The 13,963-nt window shown below is 32.8% G+C and overlaps 2 protein-coding genes across 3 annotated transcripts; one reads left to right on the top strand and one right to left on the bottom strand.

The window, feature by feature from the left end:
• Nucleotides 1-1,709: 1,709 nt before the first annotated feature.
• LOC135832488 (T-box transcription factor TBX19-like) lies at nt 1,710-7,173 on the top strand. Of its 2 annotated transcripts, XM_065345759.1 has the most exons (9): nt 1,710-1,932; nt 2,602-2,767; nt 4,397-4,492; nt 4,621-4,789; nt 4,876-5,010; nt 5,101-5,224; nt 5,311-5,355; nt 5,438-5,626; nt 6,286-7,173. In XM_065345759.1, exons 2-9 carry the CDS (start codon nt 2,604-2,606, stop codon nt 6,807-6,809), a joined length of 1,446 nt encoding a protein of 481 aa, XP_065201831.1. In that variant the 5' UTR covers nt 1,710-1,932; nt 2,602-2,603; the 3' UTR covers nt 6,810-7,173. The 2 variants fall into 2 exon arrangements, with proteins under 2 accessions (XP_065201831.1, XP_065201832.1); XM_065345760.1 differs by lacking the exon at nt 2,602-2,767 and having other exon boundaries at nt 1,711-1,932.
• A 127-nt stretch (nt 7,174-7,300) lies between these two features.
• Nucleotides 7,301-13,580, bottom strand: rad50 (DNA repair protein rad50). Its single transcript, XM_065345756.1, has 24 exons — nt 13,022-13,580; nt 12,788-12,925; nt 12,591-12,703; nt 12,408-12,520; nt 11,981-12,323; nt 11,691-11,887; nt 11,369-11,622; nt 11,153-11,292; nt 10,947-11,072; nt 10,769-10,862; nt 10,481-10,690; nt 10,264-10,401; nt 10,032-10,183; nt 9,753-9,958; nt 9,496-9,665; nt 9,157-9,357; nt 8,863-9,069; nt 8,612-8,785; nt 8,420-8,545; nt 8,144-8,333; nt 7,976-8,061; nt 7,770-7,903; nt 7,543-7,671; nt 7,301-7,470 (listed from the first exon to the last, which is right to left on the bottom strand). The coding sequence occupies exons 1-24, from the start codon at nt 13,253-13,255 to the stop codon at nt 7,437-7,439; spliced, it is 3,909 nt and encodes a 1,302-aa protein (XP_065201828.1). The 5' UTR covers nt 13,256-13,580; the 3' UTR covers nt 7,301-7,436.
• Between the last annotated feature and the right edge of the window lie 383 nt (nt 13,581-13,963).

The following is a 13,963-nucleotide window of genomic DNA, read 5'->3' as shown; positions in this document are numbered from 1 at the left end:
TAGATTCGATACCTTACTGAAAACCTTTTCGCCTAAAATTTGATCTAGTCGTGGTTTAAAAATGAAAGACTAAAAATAAAGAGAAACGATGAAATGAACGTGAGCTTGTTGTACTTTAGTAATATAGAAACTCTTTGTACAATGTTTATTTAGTCAATTAGCGTCTGTTCAAGGTAGTTTAACCTTTCTGTACCGAATATGTAAATGAATATGCGTTCAGTTTCAAGTCTTCTTCCATAAAAAAATAGAATTTTTGTTGTACCTATACTTATGTGTTGTTTGAATGAAGCAGGCATACCTACCAACAGGGTTGGGCGTGATCCAAAGATCAAAATCATTCTAATAACTTAAAATGACCCCTCTTTGATCCAAATTAAATAACTACTTATTAGATGCTTTTTGCGGTGAATCAATGTGAATCATGGATCTTTTTCTGATTTTTTTGGGTGCTCTAAAGTAATGCCTTGAAAATTATATCCACGTGGTCGTCCTGCAGTTGGTTTTCTATTAGGCCAGCTCCGTTTAACACATTTCGATTCAGTTGATCGGAAAATTATTCAAAATCATTCATCACTTCATCATAACATTCATGATACATACATCATTTGAATCAAAAATCTGTAGTGCGTACCTACCTACACAATATCGGTATTTATGTACCTACCTACCTAACCCAGGTTACTTACCTACCTGGCAGAAATAATCCAAAATCAAATGTCGTAGAACAATCGAAGGAACCGATGGATGACATAATGCCTTAGGTGCCTATCTGTTTTGTAAAAAAAAAAAATCGGTCGAGACGACATTCAAGTACTTGTATCAGTTGTACCTAATTTTTTTTTTTTACATCAAAGAAAGGTTATCTATATAACATTTCGACCACCCAACGAAATCCATTTACTTACCTGCTTGAACAGGACCTTTTTTTTCGTTTAGGAACCTATATAAAGTGCAACAAGTGATCTGAAAAAGGAACCTGAAAAAAATCATGGTCTTTTTCTTTTTCCTGAATCGGCATTTTTGAAAGGTAAAGTATTGTAAATCATTACACCAAAAGACTTTTTAATACTTATGTTTTAATATATTATTTCATTAAACTTGCGCAGTTATTCAATTTGAGATATCTCAGGTTTATTTATGTAGGTAACATTTAAAATATATTTTTGCAAATCGATCGGAGAGTTTTACAGAGCTAGGCCACTTTTAGAAATAGGTGATCAGCATGTAGGTATATACCTGAGATGAAAAAATACCGATGTACTTATGGTAATACACTTTCACATTATTAAATTGATCCTAGAATGTGCGTGTGAGTGTTTATAATTTTTTTAATTTAAAAAAAAAGTCAAACAGTAGGAAATGTACCTAATTTTGAAAAATGAATAACACATTATAAATTATCAAACCGATGCATCAATTTCAGCATTTCATCGTCAATTTAATAAAAAATTACAACAAACTGCATCACTTTTATACACCGAAAATACCTACACGACACAAATTCAACTATTGAAAAAATCTTACGATATTATATTAATTTCAATGAAAATCGCTACATAGGTACGAATTATTTCCACTAGAATCATCGGCACCGGAACTCTAGTTGAAATGGCCAATCGTAAGCTTAAAAAATTAAAAGCACTGTCCAATAGTAAGACCAGTTATGGAAAAAACACCACGCCACAGCCTCAAGTTCTGCCTACTTTCAAGGTGTGCCATTGCTGACTCGAAAACCTCAACAGGTAGACAACTTGTTTACACACTCACACATTGAAAAAAATAATACCATCAGCAATCTAGTATCCAGTTCGGTTAGTGTAGTTTCGACAGCTCGGTGTGAAAATCTGCCAACACTATCTTGTTTATTGATGTAATTTGTTATACACAACGAAAGGATCATTTTTCACACACAGGTGTTTCTGTGTAAATCAGGTAAAATTGAGATATTACAATTTTTCATCTTATTAATCGCCTGTTAATAATTTAATGCGATACTTTTACCGTGATGTTCACAATTTTGTATTATTATTTGCATTTTACGTCGGATTGCAAGTTTTCTTTTTTATGGCTATCTAAACACCTCGTACAGCTGTTATATAGGTTGATTACATTTTTTTTTTTTTTTGGTTTTTGAATCCAAGTTGGAAATTTGAAAGTTTAATCAAGAAAGTGTCGAAATTGTTTTATATTTTCAGGTTTAAATTTTTTCATTGTAGGCTAGGTATTTTTTGTTTTTCAGGAGAAACATGAATCATCGATAAGAAATTGTTTGCCGTTCTATGAAAGAAATATCATCATTGAATAGGAGGAACTCAGAGGAAGGAAGGGATAGGAAGTAGATTTGCATTATTCTCTTTCCAAAACTTTTTCTAAATTATAATCTGGCGAAATAAATAATTTTTTAAAAGTTTATAATAGAATAAGTAATGGGAAAATAAAACCTTAGACTAAATCCTTCTACAGAACTTGATTTCTAGTACCTACAAAAGACGATCAATTTTTTTGAATAGATGCTATGGCTTAATAATTTTTTTTAATTTATAATAACATTTTTCTCGTTTGCTTATAATTAATTAATTTTTAATTTGTTAACATTCTAAGATATGTCTCAGTCGCATATTCTAACAATGATGGAAGCAGGCGTGATAGCAGGAAAAATGAAAGGCGATCCTTTTGAAAATGATGTGAGAATTACATTAGATGATAAAGATCTATGGGAAAAATTCCGAGCATTAACCAATGAAATGATAGTCACAAAAACTGGCAGGTAATTTCAGCGTTACTCTCGTATAATTTATAATTTATGTACCTACCTATAGCTACTGATGGATTTATTCGAAATTGAGAGAACTTATTGAAACAGAAAAATTGAATTTTTTACTGTTAATGGGTATGTTCTCTGCCTCCCCCCCCCAAAATGAAGTTGTTTCAAAATGATAAAATAATGTTTTAAAAATGACAAAATGTTAAAGATGCTTCTTACGAAAATTTTTCAAAAATTTCTCACCGGCTTAAATACCTACCGTTTGGAATTGTTTATTACCTATCTCATAAAGTGTACATAAAGTGTAGGTTTCTATGGGCTAACATCGTCAACTACTGCACATATTTTTGCTTTTTTTAAAAACAAGTACGTAATGGAATTGTTTTCCCATTTAAAAATCACTATCCCCAGAAATTATTTCGCCTCAATTTCAGCACACGTTGTAAACCATTTAAAATGAAATATTCAGTTTCTCCATTCTTGTGCTAATTGAAGCAAAACAGATGATGGAATGTTCATACATCATCAAGCATATAGTTAAATGCGATTGGGAGATTGCGAAGAGAATAATGAAATCATATATTTTACCAGTTACTAAGTAGGTGTAAATTACTTGTTAGAGTATATGTACTTTATCTACCGTTTGGCGTTTGTAAGTTTGAATGAATAGTTAGCACAGTGGTGAAAATTTTCACCATCGTTTAATTCCCTTAAAACAATGGATAGGTATCTGTTAAATGTCTCATGCGTGGATTTTTTTTTCTAGTAAGCATTATTATGTCATAAATAAATATACGAAAATTCGTATAGGTGCCTGTCTATGTTTGCTTTGAGGAGAGATTTGCTTATTTTTTCGTTAGGTAGGTTATCGATAAGCTTTCCCTTTTTTCTCGATTTAGGATCTGTTTCTAAAGTTTGTTTGAAATAATAACCGAAGTCTACAATGTTATCAGAAGTAGGCCTGCTGATAGATACCAATTTTGACTTGCATTTTATTTTCTTGCTCTTCAATTAAATTCATTGAATTCTGATCTCGGTTTAAGTAGGTATTGGTAATGTCAATGAAGACGTAGCTTTTGTTTCATGATCGTTAATGAAAAATGAAGAATGATTTTTTTTTTCATCTTTGAGGTATTGACCAGTTGACAAATAGGTAATAAGACCAAAATATTTGAAATGAAATTACTCGGTGAAAAATTAAAATTTCTGACCCGGTACCTATGTCAAGTAGAACACCCCTTTGATTATTTAAAGAACAACTTAATATACCTACTTACCATTTTTTAATAGTTTTTTTTGGAAAATAAAATAACGAAGCAACCTCTGCATTTTTAATGAGGAAAATTCTGTAAAACGAAAATAATAATTTTGTTTGAAACAAAATTAGGTGTTTTTCATAGATAACATTATTACTTGGAACGTATCTATTTAGTGAAGGCAAATTAGCATATTTTTGAAAATATTTTCAGCCAGCTAAGCTTTTAATGCGAAAAACTGTCGAGAGTAATCCAGTGATCCCCTGAATAATCCATAAGAGTTACAACCCTCCAGACCCCTTGCTAATTATTTTATGAAGGGCCCATCCTCTCAAAAACCGTTTTTTCAATGTCGATTTTCGTTTTGAATTTTTAGGAGAATGTTTCCCGTCGTGAAAGTCACAGTAAATGGGTTAGATCCTGCTGCAATGTATACATTACTGTTGGAATTTATTCAAATCGAACAGCACAGGTAAATTTATGCATGGATCTGAAATTCTGGATCTACTTCCTGCTTACTTGAACTGATACACAGGGAAACTATATTTAAACAACAATATTCTTTAATTATTTTATAAATTGCGCGTATTTTTTTTTTAGATGGAAATACGTGAATGGTGATTGGGTTCCTGGTGGTAAAGCAGAACCACCTCCTCAGCATGCTGTATATGTTCATCCAGAATCACCGAACTTTGGAGCTCACTGGATGAAAGAATCTGTTTCATTTGCCAAAGTGAAGCTAAACAATAAGCAAACTTCTAATGGACAAGTAAAATGCAATTGATTTTTTAAAAATGAGATACCTACGTACGTATTTCAATTTCAATTTCAAAACTTGTTGACTTATTTTCATAGGTGATGTTAAATTCTTTGCATAAATACGAACCTCGAGTACACATAGTTCGAGTCAGCAGTGAGCAGCAAAGAGCTTTCACGTTTAATTTTCCAGAAACTCAGTTTATCGCTGTAACAGCTTATCAAAATGAAGAAGTAATTTTTCTCTAAATATTTCCCACTCTAGACATGATGATAAATGATAACATTACTCATTCAAAATTGAAAATTATTTTTTATTTTTAGGTGACTTCTTTGAAAATAAAATATAATCCATTTGCGAAAGCTTTTCTAGACGCTAAAGAAAGAACCGAATCTCCTTCAGCATGTCATAGGGATTCCAATCAAGAACAGTCGTCTTATTCTGATTGTAATTCATTCGTAAATTTATTAGGTACCTACTTCAAGTCAGCCAACATTATGACTGTTTTTAATGCTTTTAAACATTTTTTTCAGGTGATGAAAGATCTATGCGTCGTACGCCATCTTATCACACTCACGGTAAGCCCATGATTCTTTGATAACTTTTCGCCTGAAATGGTTAGAATACCACCTAATTAACACTCGACGATAAATTATACAGAATCACCAAACAACGTATGGATATTTCCTCAGTCATCTTCTGCGGCAAATTTACCAGTTCCATCCGAGCACCCTGTACATATGAAAGAAGATCGCCATGATAAACACAAATACCGATTTTCTCCGTTTTATCGACCAAGTAGTCAAATGTGCAACCAAAGATCATTATCTCCAGCTAATTCACCAGCAGGTAAAAACAATACCTATTTACTGCAAGCTGAACCACTTGAGGCGACCGGCTTCAATTTCAGTGAAAGTTGAAATTTTTAAACAAAATGTTCAAAACCTTGACCTTGAGGTCTTATTACCAAAATTTTAGTTTTATTGGCTGATTTTTCAAATTGTTGAAAGTTACCATACATTCATAAAAATCATGATTTGGAGAGCGTAGGTAATATTTTGTGGAATGAAGGGCTGTTGAATTTAGGAGAATTTATTCCTCGAATATCATATTCCGATTTTTATCTCAATTTTTTCTATAAATGTTCAAAATCATACCTAATACGAGAAGCGTAGAAATTTGTCAGGACTGTTAAAAATTTGGTTTCTTCCTACTTTCGATGTGGCCAGCCTAAAAAATAAATACCTATTGTGATTCAAAAAAATTACACTACGTTTCAAAATTTTTTAAAAAGATGAATGATTTTTAAATTTCGAAAAAATGTACAAAAATCAAAAAGTTTGTCGGAGCAATTGAACTGCTAGTCGCGTAACTTCGGGAACAAACCACCCTTTGCTGAAATTAGGACGTTACCTACAAACCGTTCCCTCAAATGCTTGGAATATTCATAAAATGCCGGTATTAGGCCTACGTAATTTTATTTCTCTCATAAAAATTTTCATTTTAAGGAATCTGCACTTCTGAGTCAGAAGACGGCGATATGCAACAACCAACCTCGAACGCAGTAGTCTTCTCTTCAAATCATTCAACCTGGTCAACCGAACCCATGGATACACCGGTAACCCTAACACCGGTACAATCACAGATCACTCCTTCGCCATCGCCAAATCACCTCCCAATACCATCGTCATCAAATGTGAACACTACCAATGCGCCAACGCCTCCGTTTATGAGTTGGTACTCTCTACCAGAGCAATCCTATCAATTACACCATTCTCATCATCACCATCATTACCAGCCTTTGGAGTATGTTCCTTTACCCATACCTCAGTCACAACCAGAATACATGAACTCGGATATTTTGATTCATAAAAATAACTTATCGTCCACGCCCAATCGCGAAGATAGCACTTACGATTGTAACATTGAGCAACGTTTGTTTCCGAAGAATAATAATACCGTCGAAATGAAATCTACGTCTTCGTGGATGCCTTCGAGTAATGGAGATACGTGTTTGATTAAAGATTTATGAATTTCTGTGCTGCACAATACTTCTCAAATTTTTACGGCAATGATTGAATTTAGACCATAGTTATTAGGTAGACAAATCTCTTTTTATTCGACCAATTTAAATTAAAATAACGACGAAAATAATGTCTTTTCAAGCGTTCATTTGTACGATATAGTTTTTCTTATATGTGTGTAGGTATAGTATTATTTTGAAAATTGATATTGAATCACAGCGTCTCAGGAATTTTGATAACATGATAGGTAAGGTACCTAAATTCTAGAAACATGTATGTATAAGAAAGTCTGGAACGACTTTGAAATACACCTAGTATCTACGTAATTTCATTGTTATTTCATGTTAAATATATATTACCTGTATTTTATGATTTACTTTTTTTTCAATAAAATGAGTTATGATAATCATAGATTTTGGTAAACTACTCGCGTTATCGGCATAATAATGGAATTTGAAGGTGTTAGCAGTTAACCACACACAAATTCAACAAACTAGAATGCAGAATTTAGCAAATTTTTATAGGTAATATAAAAGGTTACAAATATAAAAGACATTAAGCGTAAAAGATTAAAATAAGTAACGAACGGTAAGAAAATTCAGGAACCTTATACTGTTGAAAAATCGAATTTTTGATCACAGTTTTATTTTTCTCACTTCGGATTTACCCCTGTAAAAAAAATGGAAATTAAAACACAATTACGTGTATTAATTAATTTAACAGTAAGTATCTATGCCTTACCTATCATTACGGTAAACTTTCAAATAATGATCAATTCTATCAACTCGAGTTAAATTTCTTAAAAATTCTTCATCGTGTGTGATGATAATTAGCTGGAAATTCTTTTGACACATTCTTTTCGACACAATACTACCAAAAAAAAAATTATATAGATGGATAGATAAGTACAATTATTTATAATTTTTGCAGTTCAATCTAACGCGACGTATATAAATCCATTATCTTACTCGGATAAAGCAATGCTTAAACTTTCGATATTTTCACGATCTAGATTGGTAGTCGGTTCATCTAAGGTTAGAATACCACAATTCTTACTGAAGGTCTCTGCCAGCGCCATTCTTATTATCAAACAAGCCAGAACCTTTGAAAAAATTGACATTTCTAGCTCGCGATCATAACAATACCACTATTTTTCTCACACCATAAGGTATACCTTTTGTCCAGCGCTGCATCTTCCTGGCATATCCAATTCATGACCGCCTTTGATTTGGACCACGCGGTAATTGTAACTTCTTCTTCCTACATGAGATTATTTTTTCATTAATATTCTAGATATCATTCATACGTACAGCTCATTGAGACACAATAAGAATATTATTACCGCCGGGAGTAGGACTTGCTTCATCGGTTTTGATTTCTATCTGGTCTATGTCATTTCCGCGATAAATCTGCCTCCATAAATCGCGTACCATAGTATTGATCGTTTTCATGCGTTCTTTGTGGAAATAGATCATCGCCCAGTCCATAGCTTTCTCGTATTGTCTTAAATCATCGATCGCTAACCCCAGAACCTAAAGAGTAAATTAAAATCACGAGCGTTTAAATGTTTTCTCGGAAATATTTTTGAAACACATAGCACATTTTGTAATCAACTTACTTTCAAATTAACAACACTTTTTCGGTAATTTTGTTCAGCGTTTTGATATTTGAGGTCTTTCAGTTCGTATTCAGCTTCTTTGATGGTTTTTTTCAGTTCGAACTGCCTACCTTCTACACTCGATTTCTAAAATGGAAAAATGCTTTTAATCGCAAAGAAAGGAAAACAAATTATACAGGGATGATTACTTACTTTTTTTTCCAACTGATCTATCTCCTGTTTTAACTTGGTTTTTTGCCGATTCAATGATTGCAGCGTTATTTCACCAGCTTGGCCTTCCAATTCGACAATTTCGTTTTCTAATTTCGATATTTCTTCTTGTTTTTTTCTGAACTGCAGATTATTTTCATAATCCATTTTTTTCAGCTGTAAAAACATAAAATTATGGAACTCAATTCGAAAAACAAAGAAGTAATCCGAAAAATAATTTGTGTAAGATTTACCTCTTCGGCTTGAAGTGTTTGTTTAATGGATTGAATTTCTTTATCGATACGATCTCGTTCACGAGAATTTTCATTTTTTGTTAGCTGCAATTCGGCCAACTCTTGGCGAGTTTTATCTAATTTGGTAGTTCCTCCTTTATTGTTATATTCTTCGATAGCTTGGTGAAGAGTGGTAATTTCGTGAACTCTTTTATCGAATTCAACCAACTGTAACATAGCAGAAAATTATCGAAATTGAAAGAGAATTTTAGGCATGAAAACATAAATCAACTCATTAAATATGGTATTCAGTACTTTTTTCTTTTTCTCAACAATTTTCATTTTGTGGTCCATTTTCATTTTATTTAAATCCTGCGTAAGCTTAATCAATTTCTCCGACGTTGGGTTGAGTTCTTTTTCCATGTTACTCAATTCGCTTTCGTATAAGACGGTTGTCATTTGTAAATCATCCAATTTATCAGATAGTTCTTTTCTTTGTTGGACATTTCCTTTTGTCTGGAAAATACGAGAAAACATTTTTCCCGCATAAATATTTAGTTTTTATGAACATATTAATTTTCCTTCTTTTGTTAAGGACTTAATACGCAAACAAGAACATTAATTTTAAATGCAGTCAACAGTGAATGAGCTAACCGTCATTTGTTTAGTGATAATTTCATTTCTTCGTTCCCGAAGTTTATTTAATTTCTCGTGATACTTGGACAAAGCACTCTGAGAATTTTCCAATTCCATTCGACAAACATTCAGCTGCGCTTTGAAATCATCTTCTTCGTCTTGCGCTTGCTGCATGGTTTTATTCGTTTCTAAAAAAAAAATTGAAAGTATTTAATAGATCATAAATTCTTGCAATTGCAAAGAACTAAACAAATTCAACAAGTGTCATGTTTTACTAGAAACTGGAATTTTCTGTTCTTGTGTTTCTATATCTTGTTGAAGTTTTCGCAATTCTTGATAAAGGTGATCCAATGTTGTACAATCCGATAGGAGACCGGTAGCTATTGCCTGATCTGTTGAAGGCGCCGTCAATTCATCTCGCAAAGTTTGAAGTTCCGATTCCAATTCATCAATTTTTACTTTAATGTCGTTAACCTCTTTCCTATGCGTAAGAAAGATGCTCGACTTTAAACTATGTTCTCTTCAGTTTGCTCATAAATTAAAAATGTATCTACTTTAACTTAGGTAATTCATCTTTTTTGATTTGAGATATATTTTCATAAACTGATTGTAACTGCACCGCTCGATTTTGTTGTTCAATCGCTTCTTTGACTTCTTTTTCGGCTTGAGCAATTTGATCCGGTAACGTTTTCAATCGTTTATTCAACTAAAAATTTAATATAAGTTAGCAATAACCAAGTCCAAACTACGATGAGACTGCGTACCTACATGTTCTCAAAAACTTACATCGGTGACGACAAGACGAATTTCATCTTCGTTACTAAAATCTCGGCGACATGTAGGACAAATGGGATTTTCCGAATTTAATTTATCTAAGTATCTTTTATACATGAACTGAGACGCACTGCTGGTTCCTTTTGAATCCTAATGAAATAGAATATTTTCTCAGATTAAAAAACCATAAAAAATAAATTAAAAAACCATGAAGATCAATTTTAATTACTTGTGCGGAGCAGAGTTTTTCTTCCGCTCGTTTCAGGAATGTCTCGAAGTCGTTATCGCCACAGAAATCGGCAATGCGATCTTCATCATCGGCCAATTTTCGTTTTTTTAACAAAAGTTGATTATCCAAATTGCGTTTTTTCTCTTTCAGAATTACGAGCTGCGTCTCTTTATCAGAGATGAGTTTTTCTTTCGTTTTTACATCAGAGGACTAAAAAAAATTGAAGGAATAAAAATACTGAAACATTCATTTCAACATTTTTCAGATCATGAATAGTTGAATACTTACAAGTTTATCAAGATGTGCTTGCACTGTCTTTTTGAAATTATTTTGAGGCACTTCATTCAGTAAATGCTTTAGAGAGTTGCTATTTTTCTCTTTTCTGTAATCATATCCAAGTTTTTTATAATTCATCATCATAACAACTGTTTAATTATCAACTAGTAGGTAATTAATAAAAACTAACAATTCATTGAAAGTAGTTTCTTGTTTACGTTTCCTATCCAACAACTGATCCAAGTTTGCTTTCAAAATGCTGAATTTTTGTAACGTTTTTATTTCTTCGCTAAGTTCGGTTAATTTGGATTCCAATCTGATATAATATTTAAAAATTAAAACATAAAGCAAAATAAGAATAATTAGATACTTGAGTACTAAAAAATTAAAACAAACCGGTTTCTTTTAGAAGTGTTTTCACTGACACGAGTATTATGTTCGTTCACGTCCAATGATTTCGTAACTTCTTCTAAATCTTTATCGATTTTGGCCAATTCTTTTTCTAATGCAGCAAGCGTTTGGGCTGATTTATCAACCTGAATAAAAACAAAACAACAAACAGCAATAAATATAGGCACAAAGAATGCTAACCCAAAACCATTTCCAACTTACATCTTCGATTCTTTTTTTTATCTTTATAGTTTCGTCTTTGTTATCTTGGATATTTTTTCGTTTAACTCTAATTTCGTGCTCCATACTGGTCTTCTTTTCGCGAACTAAATATATTTCGTGTTGAAGTTTTTCCTCCTCAAGCTCTCCTTCTTCTTGCATTTTGTCTAAAGTTCGATTTTCTTCTTTCAGTTTTTGTTCGATTGATTCCAACAATTGGGAAGCTCTGTCTTGATTCATGTCACAGCTCGATACGACTATAGTAAAATTATTTTTCAAAAAACAAAATTCAACACTGATTCATAATTAAAAATACTTCAGTCACCAGTAAGTTTCAGTTCATCGGCGAGCTTATTCATGTATAAATTCCTGTTTCCAACTCTTTGATCATTTTGATCTTTTTCATTTTGAAGAGTTCCCAACGTCGTTTGTTTCGCGCCGATATTCTTTTGGTGGCGTTCTTCTTCTCTAATCACTAAATCCCTGTCTCCTTGTAATGTTTCCAGTTTGGCTTTCTCATTTCTATAGACATTTTGTAATACGTAAGTACATGTTGTACAACTCAGCAATGGAGTTACTTGATATCTTTGATAAGTCATAGAAATAACACAATACCTTAAATCCTGCTCAAAATTTTGAAGTTTTGCTTGTAGCTCTTGCGTAGTGCCGGGAAATTCATTTTTGATTTTCTTCTGCAGGTCTCGCTGATTTTCTTTCAGAAAATCTCGTTTATCCTTCATTGCTCGAATCTTTCCAAGATGATTGCCCAAGTTCATCTCTTTCTCGAGAATCTCGTTGTATGTGCTGTTTAATGGTGCCAGTTCGTTTTCTATTTTGGCTACTTCGTCACAACTGGCACATAAACTCGCTTTGTGACTTTCCAGCTTAGACTTCTTCTTTTCGGTTTCCTTCCATATCTCTTCGTCGAGATCAACATCCTTTTTAGCCAATGCTCTCTCTAGAATGAAACAGTATGATAGGGATTTTACAAAATATTCTTCAGTCAGTTAACATAGGTACAATGATTTTTTTTAGTACATACCTCCTTCATACTTTTTAGCCAACACACGCATATAATCGAGACATTTATTATACTCAGTTATTCCAAAAATCGCATCGAACCGGTCTTTCATTTTTTTACCTTTTTCCAGGGGCCTGAAACGTCCATACAGCAGAATTAATAATGAGTTTTGATAGTTAAGATAATGTCACTTGTGATACCAACCAAGCGGAATCTTCTTGATGGCAGAATATAACATTAGTAAGGACAGCTTTGGAAACTCCAAGGGCATTACTCATCCAAGAATCTATGTCATTGCAGCGAGTACTGATACTTTTCTTGATGTCATTCAAAAAAAAAAGAACAACACCGAATAAGCATTACATTGGTAATAGCTTCCTGCAATGTGGTTTAAAACTTACTCCATGAGCATCGGTGAGTGTCGTATCTAAAGTTTTGAATACAAGTGTTTTAGCTTTTTGAGTGACTGAGGAAGTACGAGCAATTGTATTTTCTTCTCCTTTGACATCCTTAAATTTCAACTTCACGTGTCCTTTAACCTGAAGAGGAAAAAACTTATATAATGGGCTCTCTGGTTTGGAATATAGAAACTAAAATCATCATGTAAGAAGTATCAATTTTTCTAATTTACTTACATCGATGCAACCACATAACTTCGGGTCGTGAAGAAATCCGCTTCCTTGATCTACACCAACAGGTAATTCGCCACATGTGGCGTATTTTAGGGCTTCGATTATAGTAGTTTTACCACATCCATTTTGACCCAAAATTAGAGTTAACGGAGTCGAGAATTTGATCCCTTGTTTGTCTCTATCATCTGGTCCAAAGCTACGAATTCCTTGCAAAAGTAGCCGATCGATTGATGACATTTTAAACAATTCTCAAGGCTACCGGATCACTTCGATATTGATAGAAATTGAAAACTTTGTAGCTGCTAATCAACAAACATGTGCTGTGTTTACAGCAGCCGTTGAACACCGTGAAACACTTGATCACAGGAAAGAAAATTACCTTTACTTACCAAACGCGGGCAGTAAAGTCTATTGAAAAGAACGCAAATATGTAATTGAATTGAATAAAGTACTAATAATTAATCTGAATTACATCTCACGATTGTAATAAATTGTTATAGAATTTTACATTCACACGACATGCGAATTACGATTGCGAAAAACTTTCCGCGGGAATTGTTGATAACAAGTTTGTCTTTGCAGCGGGAGTGGAGAGGAGAGGAGCAAAACGTTTTTGAGCGTTCTCGTTTTGGTTATTTTATTGGTAATGGTATTTATTTTAATTTTAATTGAGTTGAGGGTTTTCTTTTCACTTTCCTTGCGTTTTTTTTCAATGTTTAATGAATTTTGTAAATCATTTTGATTTTGAGATTTTTGTGAAAAATATTAATATTATTAATAATGCGCAATTGCGCATTGAAATTATTGAAAAGCGCAATAAATCAGGAATTCAGGATATTTGCTAGTAAACTTAGCTCTTTTAAAGAAAAAAAGAACATTGTTATAAATGTACTTACCTCCTAAACCAAGTGGATAGTGGTTTGTGAATAACAGTCTAATGTAAAA

Source organism: Planococcus citri, chromosome 1 (assembly GCF_950023065.1).
Source record: "Planococcus citri chromosome 1, ihPlaCitr1.1, whole genome shotgun sequence".
Classification (NCBI taxonomy): Eukaryota; Metazoa; Arthropoda; class Insecta; order Hemiptera; family Pseudococcidae; genus Planococcus; species Planococcus citri.
Note: the sequence above shows the minus strand (reverse complement) of the source record. Positions and strands in the feature narration are given on the sequence as shown.